Source organism: Strongylocentrotus purpuratus, unplaced genomic scaffold (genome assembly GCF_000002235.5).
Source record: "Strongylocentrotus purpuratus isolate Spur 01 unplaced genomic scaffold, Spur_5.0 spur5_scaffold_2, whole genome shotgun sequence".
Lineage (NCBI taxonomy): Eukaryota > Metazoa > Echinodermata > Echinoidea > Camarodonta > Strongylocentrotidae > Strongylocentrotus > Strongylocentrotus purpuratus.
The window spans coordinates 11,176,227-11,188,932 of NW_022145605.1; the positions used below are offsets into that span (position 1 = coordinate 11,176,227).

Here is a 12,706-nt window from a genome sequence, read left to right on the forward strand (position 1 = left end):
GTATTAATGATGCCTTGTCTGAGATTCTTTAAACAATTGAAATGCATTATCCTTAATGTATCACGTCCAGGTATCGTTTTATTTGTCTTTATCTGTATTTCATAAACACACATATATGAACCCCTTCGGTTGACTAACATTATTTTCTAGCTCTTGCATACAGTTAGCAGAATTAACATGCCAAGAAACATCTGCTTGTTTTATCTTTCTCCTGGAGTCTCTCCCTTTAATATCCTCTCCCCTTCTTGCTCTCTCTCTCTCTCTCTCTCTCTCTCTCTCTCTCTCACTCTCTCACTCTCTCTCTCTCTCTCCCTCTCTCTATCTCTATCTATCTGTGTTTTTAAAATAATATAAACCTTTACATTTGTCATCTAATCTATAACTTTATTGTATCTTTTGCCCTCCCCTTTTCTCTCTCTTCTCTCTCTGTCTCTTTCTCTTTTTCTCCCTCCTGTATTTTTTGCTACACCCTCTCTTTAGCTATACCTTTCATTTTTATTTTGACTTTAAAAAAAGTGTTCTTAACTGTTTATACCTCTTTTTACTCACGTGCATTTGATTCTTGTGGGTTCAGACTCTTTCTACAATTTTAAGTGTTTAATTTCAATATTATTATTGGTTATAATATTAACCTACTCCCCTTTTCAGCAATTAACTCTCGTAAAGCACTTCTCAACTTATTTCAACTACACTTTCATTCATCCTTCCATTGTTCTGTGAGTCCGTGTCTTACAGAGGATAAAAATAGTTGCATCTGTGTCAAGTAGAAGCACCTGTTTGGGTCCAGTTCAAGGGATCAGCTTCTACCTGCTTCTCTGATAAATGAATCTGGATTAAGACATCTTCAGCCAGGCTCCTGCTGTGTCACGTCCAAGTACGATCAAAATCCACAGACCCACACAATAGAAATAAGGAGGTACGGAAAGGGTCCAACATATATGAGGCAGAAATGAAATGTGTATTCCTGACTCACCCCCGCTCAAGGTCAGCATTTTATTTTTGCGGGGACACATCGTCATGACAATGAGACAACTGCCCGGTGATGTGCACCGAAAAAGATAATATAACCACGGGAGGCTCTGTGGAACATGTGACCAGAAATGTCAAGCGTAATTTGTCTATTGCTGTCAGGTCACCTTTTGATTGATAGACAATGAGAGTGCACCAAAAATTATTTTTTTATGGCATTTTATTTTATTTCATGCCAACCAATAAAGAATGCGGGGGAAACAATTTGGCATACTTCACTTTGCATACAATATATAGAAAAGACAGGGAATAATTGTTGTTATTCACAAAACTGCACTATTATGTTTTTGATGATGATCCCTAAGTATTTAGAAAGCTTGTCATCCAAACATGTGTGAAGGGTCTGCCTTTTTTAAAGTGAAAATGTGGAAATATATACTGTGTTATGTACTTTGAACACCTTCGTGAAGAGGTATGCTATGAATCTTTATGACAGAGAGACAAAGAGGGAGAGAGAGAGAGAGAGAGACAGAAAGGCAGATAGAATGAGTGTGATGGGGAAGGGGAAGGGGAAGGGAGAGGAAAAACGTGAAAGACAAACAAAACAAAAAAGTAAGAAAAAAAGGGGGAATCATCATAGAGGAGACGAAACAAAATTTCAGAACTTGAAATTTTTAGCCAAAATTTGTAAGAATCAGAAAAACAAAGTCAAATTAAGAAGTGAAAAAGATATTTCTTTTATTTAATAGTTGTTTGCCACATATAATCTTTCTTTTCATCCATAAAATATACACTCAAATATTTGCACTGGGCATGTACTCATTCATAAAAATGTGATTTATACAGTAATGGCACTATGGTTAACTGTACGTGATGACATACACTTATTATACAACTGATATAATTTGACCAAGTTCATGAGAATCTTGGTCGATTTGTGTAAAAGCTGTTTCAGGTAAACATGTCATCTGTTTCGAGCCAGAAGGTCATTAATTCTGCGTTAAACTATATGAGTTAATGCCCTTCTGGCTCCAAACAGATAACACTAGTATTGTATCATTAGTATATTGCAATGCACCTCAAACATGACTGAAAATTTAAAACACAGAGCTATGTAAATCAAGAGAATATTTGATTGCTTACTATCATGATCCCATATAGTTTTTTTTTAAAGAACAAAACAACAATGACTTGGAAGATAACCACATAATTTCCTCTAGTTTTCACTCATTTCTGAATTCTTGGAGAAATCTAGTTTCTTGAATTTTTTAACTTTATAATTATGATAGAATTATAAAAGATATGTAATGTTCTTGATGATCAATTTTAACATAAGCCTTGTTGTAAAATAATGTACATGGTCAAGTTGCACTTAAGAAACAAGTCTGCCCCATTTCTCCAATATGACAATTTTTATTTTAAAATTTGATCATTATATTTTGTCATCAGTTCAACATCTGATCATAAAAGGCAATACTAAGGTTTTAAATGTTACTATATATCATTTTGAGAGAATTACCACAATAAAAGCATTTTTCCATTAAAAAAACATGTTTCAACAAAAAAAAAATATTTAAAGCAACCCTGTATATTACTGTATATTAGCTCACATGACACATAATTTTTCCGCATTATTACGAACCGACGAATCCGTACATTAATATCTATATGACGGATTCGTCGGTTCAAAATAACGCTGATGAATCGTACATTGCTCACATAATATGGGTTTACAACTAAAAATAGTTCCATAATAGATCCATAACTGGGTGGTTAAGATAAGCTTATGGTTGATGAGGGTCTTTATTGCACTGTTTATTTGCTGTACATTATCAAACATCATACCAGCCTGTTCCCACTTCCAAGCCAGAAGGACGTTAACTCTATGTTACAGTATATGAGTTAATGCCCTTCTTGGTCCAAAGTCCAAACCGACACTTACAGCAGAAATTAGGCTATATGATTTATATAGTTGTAGGCTATAAAAACATGAAAGTAGGTTTAATTTCAGTACATGAATTATGCCATGGAAAATAAAAATGACAGGAGTTGCTAGAGATGTGGAAGGAGAAAGTCAACTGCTAGAAATAACCAGTTCCGACTATTCTTATCAGATCACATCTCTGAAACATCTTACATGGCACTTGTGAGGCTGAGGGATTGCAAGATTGAAACTATTTCATGTGATAGCCTCTTTGAAAGATCATGCGCTATCCTTGACTAGCTAGAGCCCATAAAAATACAGAAACAATATCATTTCTGCCAACTTTTTCACCCTTTCCCTTGATACAATTCTCTATACTCAATATGACCTTGACGTCTACCTTGCAATGTTATTTCTGTCATCAATTCATTCTTCACAAACACTTGCATTGTTTGTTTTGTAAAGCTAATTCCGACGAATGTCGTCATAGATACATCAAAAGCAATTAATCCTTGATAAAAATGTGATTTTTTTTGTGTGTGTGGGTTGCCATGGTATACATTCACAGCAATCTTCTCTTTTTATAAGATCGGATGGTAATTGAAGGTTACAAAACATGTTCTCAAAGTAATTTACTTTGTGAATGGTTATTCTTGAATTTGTCTGAATGACGTATATCTGTCTGTGACCTTTATCTGTGGAATACTACCAGTTAAAAAAGGAAGCTACTGTTGAGGTACATGCTGAGAAAAACCTTCTATGCATATATTTATACAATAACATGCTTTTGTGACCACTTGAATTGTATAGAAACCTGTACAGGTTTCATATTAATATATGAAAGACCTGTCTCTGTCAAACTATATAGGATTAAAGAAACATTGAATTACTCCAGGGAATAACATTAAAATTTACCAGTATTTGTATTCAAAGGTATCACTACAGGGAGGATATGAGCATATGACCACCCCCCCCCCCCCCCATGTATTTATTCTTTCTGGAGGCAAATATGGCATTTATACAGAACTTTGGCAGAACACACAAAAAGATGACCTTCTTGTAGAATAGTTTCCTGATAATTTTATCTTTTGTCGAGTAATTTTAACTTGAAATGGCCCTTATTAGTGTTGATGGCCTTGATTGTATGCATGTACATTGTATATTATGAGCGTTATCTTTCTCTCCAAGTACTATGTAATTTTCCAATCTCATTATTAAACCTGATGAAGAAAATCGTCTGTAAATTTCATTTTCTATCTATCAAACTCTGTAAATGTTGAACTACTCCATTACACATCATTCAACATTTATACAAATTATGTATTTCAAAGAAAAAAAGAAGAACTTAGTCTTCTTTTACTTTGACCTATTGATTGACATGATGTAGAAAAATCATGTAACCTTTTCATGTAGAGCTGATTTCCTCTCGATTATGAGGATCAAACTTGGAAATCGTTCCCTGAAGTCATGTCACGAAAGATATTCATGGAGAGAAGATAATTTGTCCTTTCCTTAATTTAATTGGAACTTACTGGAAAATAGTGGCAGAGCCTATTATAATATGACTGAAATTGCCCAGCTGTCTATGTTTTTTTCTTATTTTTTTAACCTTTTAAATGCTTCCATGTTGCTGATAATGATGGAGAATTCTTATTGTAAGAGTACTAAGCAAATATGATATAAGAGGGAAAAAATGATTCTGAACCATATAAATTGTTTTGTATTCCATATCTGTAAATTAGAATTAATACAGTCTGTGTTATTTTGATAGTTGATTGCAAAACATGCCTTAAACAAACAAACATTGTAAAGTATCGTCCATGGCATTGAATGTCTAAACATATAATGACTCAGCATTTCCTGTCTTTTTGTGCAACTTCCCCAATCACTAATTTTCAAAGTGTAATTTTAAGGTTTTGTTACTTCTGATTACCTGGCACAATCAAACCAGGAAACACGCTCAACAGTCTTTGGTTACAGATGTTTCCTCCTTCAAGCTTGTTAGAGCCTGCAAAGAAATTCAATACTATTTCTTATACTATTGTGTGTTTGGAGCCAGAAGGGCATTAACTGATATATATACCTTATCACAGAGCTATTTAGTCCTTCTAGCTGTGAACAGATTTTATCTGCTTTTGTGGATGCATAATTCTGAGGTTGAGGTGCAGTGTGGTTTTGTGGGAGTTGAATAATAAATGAAGAAAGGTTTTAACTCATCTCGATAATGTTATATGTTTGGCTAATTAAGTCACATAATTCTAGTATTTGAACAACAGGAAAATTCTGGTTCTGTTATTTTACACAATTCTAGGGGCTTGTGAAAAAGCAATGGTTTTGGCAATTTTTCAGTAGCAATAAAAAAGCCATGTCAACCTCAATGACTTTTTTCCCCCACCAGAGAACGTTAATATTATAGGTATGCTCCATTGCTTTATAACTCTATTATGAGAACAAATGATCATACAATTGAGTTTTTGCCAGTTTGAACACAGAGCTAGACACTGGTAGCTCTAGTAACAACCATTTTTTTAATTGTTTACATCAATGTATCCACCATTATTAACCATAAGAGACAGCCATCAGTTTATTTAATTTATTTTGGTCATTATCACGAGGCCAAAATGTTTATTCATCATGTGTCACAAATATTATAATCAGGATTCAAATTTCAGTTGCATGTTTGAATTATCCACCTATTGTGAGTGCATTCAGTAGCCCCTAGAGACAGCCATCATCAGCCATAATTTCATCGGTTTCCTATTTCCAGCAGGTCTTGCTTCAAGATGGTGACATCATCTAATTTCTATTCTGGTCCTAAACCACATTCTTTTTTGGTTAATATCCTACTAAAGGAGTGGGGCAACCTGTAAGTTGAAGGGGAAATGCGCTCACCTCAAAGAACTTTCAGTCAACCCTTGTTAGCAAATCTATATAACATTGTTCAAGAGTTTGTAGTGCATGTGTGCATTCAACTTAATGTGTCATTTTATGACTTGCATTAGACTACAAGGTTCAGAAAATGTTTATTTTGATAAATTAAAGAAATAGTTATGTGAGTTTATTGATGATCTTTGTCTAATCCCGGAACTTGATTGAGAAGTGCAGCAAAGAAAATCAAGATGAGCTGATATTTATTCCACAACAATTTTCTAGCCATTGAATGAATAACTCAGTGGGATAATTGTTTGCAAAGATTTTATGATCGGGTATAAATATTGATAAAAGTGCATGAGGTGCAATTAAACATTTGTGACATATCATTTATCTTTGTTCTTCCAAAACATAGATTTTTTTACGCAGCATTATATTTTATTTCAACTATCAGTTTAACAAGAGTACGTATCTCAAAGTTATTCATGTATGACATATACATTTTCATCTTCATAGTTCCTTCCAAGAATGTTCAAAGTAGTTCTGATTGATTCAGAAGACTTTAATTTGTCAGAGTGATCAAGACATATAGTTTAAGGTCTTACCACCCTTTCTAGGAAAGCTTTTGTCCATTCCTGTGGACTTTCTCACACCAAGCAGTTATACGATGAGATAAATAATTAATGAGAGTCAGTTTCTCCACAAATGTTTATCAGTCACGTCACATCGCAGTATTCAGCATGACGATGTGTGCATGCCTGACAGACTCGTCTCTGTATTTGACTGCCTTGATCTTGCCTCATTGTCATTATCAGTTAATGTGGAACTACTCAAGAACCTCCTCAGGAATCGAGAAGGTTCTGGTATGCGGGTAAATTCGCAGCGCACCATGCATCCAAAGACGATCTTGAAGTTTGGATGCTTCAGAGCATAGATGATGGGGTTCAGACAGCTGTCGAGGACCAAGACCAGGGCCAGGTAGGATGACACGTGCGAGATAAGACCGGGACTCGACACGAAAGTCGTTGCAAAGAGGAGGACGGTGTAGGGCAAGACGCACATGAAGAATCCGCAGATGACATACAAGAGGTTCTTTGTGATGGTGATGTCAAGTCGCGTCGGCTTGTGCACCTTCTTTTGTCCAGGTTCCTTTTTTTGTCCAGGTTCCTTTTTAGCAGGTGGAACCTTCTCCGTCTTCTCCTGAGATTTTTTTGGTGTTGGTCCTGACGGAGACGACTTTGCTTTGTTTGCCGTTGCCAAAGTGTTCCGAACGTGCTCCCTCACATGTCTGTAAATGAACGTGTAGCTCATGACAATCAACATGAAAGACACCATTGAGAGAATACCAGCGAGAATCTGGTAGACATAGGCGATCGGGTGCATAAAGTCCCAAGCGCAGAGTCGTGAGTTGACATCGAAACCCAGTTTCCCCTGACCCGCAGCTTGAGGTACGACTAACGTCACTATTGGGTACATCCACGAGAGAATGACCATCAGGGCCATCTTGGACGGTGTGTATATTCGCCTGTAATCCTTCCTTGATCTAGTGATTAAGATATAGCGGTTGATTGCGATTAAGGCCAGGGTCAACACGCTGCAGCTAACTGCGGTCACTACAATTGACCCCACGATAGCGCAAATGGCAGGATGCAGCGGCCAACCGTTTGGGCCAAGCAACCCGACAGCCTGGAAAGGCTGGACAATGGAGACTAATAAATCTGTCACACTGAGGCTGATGATGAAGACGTTTGTAGCGGTCTGCAGCTTCCTGGACAGGAGCACGGCGGCCATCACAAAGAGATTTCCCACGATACCCACCACACCGATGATGCAGTAGAGAGTAGCCAAGAAAGCCCGCTCTGCGTAGTTGTTGATGCCGTACGAATGGCTGCCATCATCCCAGGGAGGTCGGCTTGTCAGTAATGAATCGGTGGCCATTTTGAGTTCAAATCTATCCTTGTCTCTGGTCCATATGAAATCCAAATGATTCCTGGAAGGGCAGGAAAAAAACGGGGGAAAATAGTTTTTATTTATTTGTTATTAGCTGCATGAACCAAGAATTCAAAGTCGTGAAACTTGTGACACAAGTGCAAAAAGAAATGATGAAGAACGTCATTGCAAAAATACACCTTAATGTGTATGTACTGTACTGTCGCAATTTTCTATCTGTAACTTTCATAAAGTTTCTCAAACTGTAAGTATTGACACTTTCAAATGTTTGGCAAGGCCAAGTTATACACCAGGTAATCAGAGATAAGATTTGGAAACCAGGGGCCTTGTATGTCTGGAAGCCAGAATGCACGACGATAAAAACACATTCCTAATTTGCTATATTGAAAGTGATGAAACTTCCGTTTGGATTCAGCCTCTGTGTGAGCAGGCAGGACGAAAATGAGCTCATTTTTCCCTCCCTCCCTTATTTTTATGTTACATGCTCCAACTTTTCCCTCACATCCCTTTACCCCCTCAGCCCCTCTCTCACCACCCCCCCCCCCCCCCCCCCCCTCTTTGACATTCTCTGTCACTACTTCTCTCCTTCACCCCTTATTCCCTATTTCCTTATTTCCTTCACACAACAGTAAAATGGGTTAATAGGATCCAAAATTATTAGAAAATTATTTTCCATATATTTTCCCAAAGGAATAGTGCAGACCATTGTTATTCATAATGGGTCAGAAATGAAAAAGACCTTCATCATTATTATTCATTTTTGTGGCCCTTTTCATCTACTCTATTCCCCCTTCCCCTCCCTTTCTCCATTCTCCTTCTGTTCCCCCTCTGTTCTCCCTTCTCCTCTCTTTCCTTTACACCCTCTTTCCCCCTCTCCGTCCTTTCCCCTTTCCTTATCTTTCCCCCTCTTTCCTTCTTCCCCTCTGTTTCTCCCTTCCCTTCTTTTTCACCAACTCTTTCCCCTTCTCTCTTTCCCCTTCTCTCTTCCCCTTCTCTCTTTCCCCTTCCCAGTTTCCATCCCCAGTTCCTGTTTGCCGCCCCCCTCCTCATTTCTTCCCCTTCCCATCTCTCTATCCCCTTGCTCCCCCCCCCCCATTGCCCCCTTCTCTTCCCCTCCCACCCTCCCTCTTTCTTCTCTATCCTACTCTCTTCCCCTTTTCCCCCTTATATTTGTTGAAAGCGCTGAATAAATAATACAATACAATAATCCTCTCCCTCCATCCCCACCCTCTTATCTCTGATATCTCTCATACTTTTTGCTATCTATTCCTTTTTCCTCTTCTGCTTCTGAGCACCCCTCCTTCATTTTCTGTCCATTTTTCATTCTCTCTCTCTCTCTCTCTCTTAATACAGGTGATTGGGTAATTGAATTAAGGATATTTCGAAGCAAGGGAGTTAACAGATACAGGTAGACATTGTCTGTGCCGTTTACATCCCAAAGGGGGAAAGACACTGAGTGCTCTTTCCTTCCAATCTATTCCCATTAAAGATTGCTTAATGACAGATAGATCACTAATAAACAACAACAAAAATTATTAAAAAACGATCTACTGAAAAGTAATCAGTTAAGAAAATGTATTAAAAATGTTTGAATGCACAAAAAAGAAATGCGATTGCAATGACTTTCAAGAAATTAGATTGAGAGCAATTTCAATATCCTACTGTCTTGCAGATATATGGAAGTTTGAAAAGGTGACTGATGGACAAGCCTTTCGAATCTGCCTTGAGTTGATTTGTTATAACTTCTTTGTGATTGTGATTAGATATACCATTTAGGAAAGTTTTGTGATCATTCATGTAACAGTGCACTATTTGATAAATTATAAAATATATTATAGAATTTAATTTTTTTTTTTTTAAATTGCAATGGTTGAAAATGAGTCCATGTTACCATTGGTAAATTACATCAGGAAAAGTACTGACGATAATTAGTAAATAATAATAGTAGCATGGGGAAACGACATAATTTGGAGTACCGTAGTATTTCTAAATCATTATCATATGATATTAAATATTAAATAACAAGAAGTATAAAGTTGGCAATTTATACAGAAGTACTTTAAGATCATAGTTATAACCTACAAGCAATAACTTGTGTGTATATATATATGATTCTCCCCCATAAAAACAAAAATCAATGTTTAAAATAGGAACTGAAACTGAAAGGTAAAATGATTGATAATAGAAATAATTAGATGATAATAAACAATGATTCACCAAGGAGGTTACTGTGGTAGCATGCGTGCTTGAATGAGATGAACTTTAAATTAAGAGATGACATTGAGAGTTGCGGTTGTTCCCCTTAATTAATCCGGGGAACTTGAAGGCAAAGGATGTCATTACGAGGTCATAATTCTAATTGTTATCGTTACTCTCTTATGAATGGGAAGTTTTGGGTAAAAAGGTTAAAGTCACTACAGCAAATTTTGTCATTCTTTGACAAAGGAGAAAATTTAAACAGTACAATTATTGTCTACCAAAAGCTGAAGAGTGTTCATACATGGCATTTCACACAGAGTTGACACCTATATGTTCACCCATTAACTACTGAATTATCTAATTCCCATAGAGTTAATACAGAGTTCACCTGGTTCTCGTAGGCATTGGCTTTAACATGAATCAAAGTGAATTCAAACAATATTAATCTATGCATCAAAGTAGAAAACAATATGTGATATGTGATTTTTTTTTTAAACTCTTTCAATACCAAACAAATACTTTTCTCCCCAAGAATAGTGCTAAGAGTATGTACAAAAATTGTCATTGGATTTGGAATGATTGATTAGGATTAAAACTGTAAACTTTTTTTAAAAAAATTGTAAAGAAAGAAAAGAGGTGTGAGCTGACTATACAGAAATTGTTTAAATCAAAAAGGTGTCATAAGTCTGTAAATATCTGAAGATAATTTAATTAGAGTTAAACTGATTTTATTTTTGGCTAGATAGCAAGGAGACAAATTCAACTATTCCTAAAGTCGGTCATGTTTATCCTGTTTTCATGGAGATTTTAGCAGAGTGCAAAACATGACTTTTCTATCAGAAATAGAAGCTCTGTGCAAAGTGACCTCGATAGTGAATACATTTGCAGAGTGCAATTGCAAATATTTACTAAACAGTATTTTGGTAGAACTCAGGGCAAGATTTTTAAAGTAAAGCATTATGAAAAGAAGTAATTCATAAATATCTTTAACAGTGATATTAGATTTAGATACTTAAGGAGTTAGGAGTGGTGGCCAGTGTGCATAGATTGTATGAAGTTTTGATTAAACAGAAATCGTTGACCCAGAGAAAGAAATCAGATAGAATAATTAATGGAATAATGTATCACATGAATTAGTGTAGATGGCACTCAAAAAGTCAAGCCAACCAGTCAAGCTGTAGAAAAGCTGTAGGAGTGCAAATTGCCCTAATCCCCCCCCCCCAAAAAAAAAAATTAAATGTCACTAACCTGCTAATCCAGCTCAAAAGTTCCAAACTTTTCAAATAAAAATCCAACACATAATCTCTCAAAAACCATTCCACGCCATTGCTCCAATGCTCAAACACGATGACTCTCGAAGATTTCTCCTGATTAAAGTCCAAGAGCGTTCCTCGATACCGCGTTTTCCCCCTCCCACCGCAGAACGTCGTCTGGACTGCAAGCATCAAAGTATGCGCAGCCCCTCCAAAATATCAAAGTAGTAATAGGAAGTCACCTGCTGGAAGGGTGCACTATAAATGTAGCAACCAATTTGGCTCGGTCGAAGTTGCACTGCTGAGTTGATGACAGAACTCTGTTTGGGAGCTCGATCTGCCTGTCTCAAAAAGTTTCCTAGTCTTGCTCCCAAACCCAATAGAGTGTCACTGTTGTGATAACTCTGTTTAGATATGAGTTTGGTATCTTCCACTATTAGTGGCACTGCTGCGATGGTGCTGCGATGGTGCTGCTGGTGCAGAGCTGCCAACCATTACATTTTTTTCCTGGAATTATTCTGTTTTTCCCTCAAAGTTACAGTAGTATGTTTTGTTTTGTTGATCACTACTTCAATAGAAAACTTTATAGAGATTTATAAAGAGTACAAAGGTACAAATAGTAAACCCCAAAAAAGAAGAAAACAAAGTGGAAGGCATAAATATTCTCAAAAAGAATGAATGGCCGATAATACCCCAACAAAAGCAAGAAACAACCTGCTTGTAAATAAACTAAGGGTCCTAATATGGAAATAACAGCATGAAGAATGGACAATTCTGCATTAGAAGTGTGTCGCGAGTGGTTGTAAGTTTTGTTTTAATGAATTCCTTTTTTAATGCTTCAAATTCCTTCTTTTTTTGCCATCATGGTTCCATTTTTTGGTGGAACAAAGTTGGCAGCTCTGCTGATAAAGATGATGAAGATTATGATGATTATGACACCATTGTGTATGGGTGCTGGTCTCTTCCACTCAAAATGTTCCTAGCCTTGGTCTCAGACTCCGTTTTGTTCTGGAACAATTAATTCTGAATCTGATGTATTTTGAAATTCTGTCATTTCTGCGCATGGCATGGAGCTGAAATATAGAATTGGGACATGATATGTATCATCATACATATCGTGTTTGCTTATGAGATTTAATATTTACACAGTGATTACTTCCTCATTAAGGTGTAAAGTACTTTTATGAGAGTAAATTAGGTTAGAACAATGAGCATTTCCTTATTAGGGGTTTCATGTACTTTCTTAAAGTACTTCTGTGGAGTAAAAAATAAATGAACAGCAAGCGTTTACCAGTTATCAAAACTATTTTTTTTTCTACTGAAGGGGATAGTTTCTTTGAGATTTGCATTTATGAATATGAATATTTTATATTTCTATCATTTAACATGTGTTATTACCATCTGCTTGGAGCCAGAAAGGTGTTAACTCATTTACTATACTACAGAGTTAACTCCCTTCTTGCTCTGAACAAACAATTTTCCTTTCCTTCAAAATGGAGAGAATAGGTTCAGATTGGGCAAAATCAAGATTTAACTATAT

The 12,706-nt window shown here is 36.4% G+C and overlaps 1 protein-coding gene across 1 annotated transcript; it reads right to left on the reverse strand.

The window, feature by feature from the left end:
- Positions 1-6,370: 6,370 nt before the first annotated feature.
- LOC105438595 (G-protein coupled receptor moody-like) lies at positions 6,371-11,623 on the reverse strand. Its single transcript, XM_011666592.2, has 2 exons — positions 11,162-11,623; positions 6,371-7,754 (listed from the first exon to the last, which is right to left on the reverse strand). The coding sequence occupies exons 1-2, from the start codon at positions 11,356-11,358 to the stop codon at positions 6,500-6,502; spliced, it is 1,452 nt and encodes a 483-aa protein (XP_011664894.1). The 5' UTR covers positions 11,359-11,623; the 3' UTR covers positions 6,371-6,499.
- Positions 11,624-12,706: the final 1,083 nt, after the last annotated feature.

Bases quoted from the DNA above. Each gene is read 5' to 3' on its own strand.
- LOC105438595 (XM_011666592.2), bottom strand. From the start codon at position 11,358: ATGCTTGCAGTCCAGACGACGTTCTGCGGTGGGAGGGGGAAAACGCGG. The intron at 7,755-11,161 runs GTTAGTGACATT...CTGCCCTTCCAG, and splicing joins CTTTTGAGCTGGATTAGCAG to GAATCATTTGGATTTCATAT.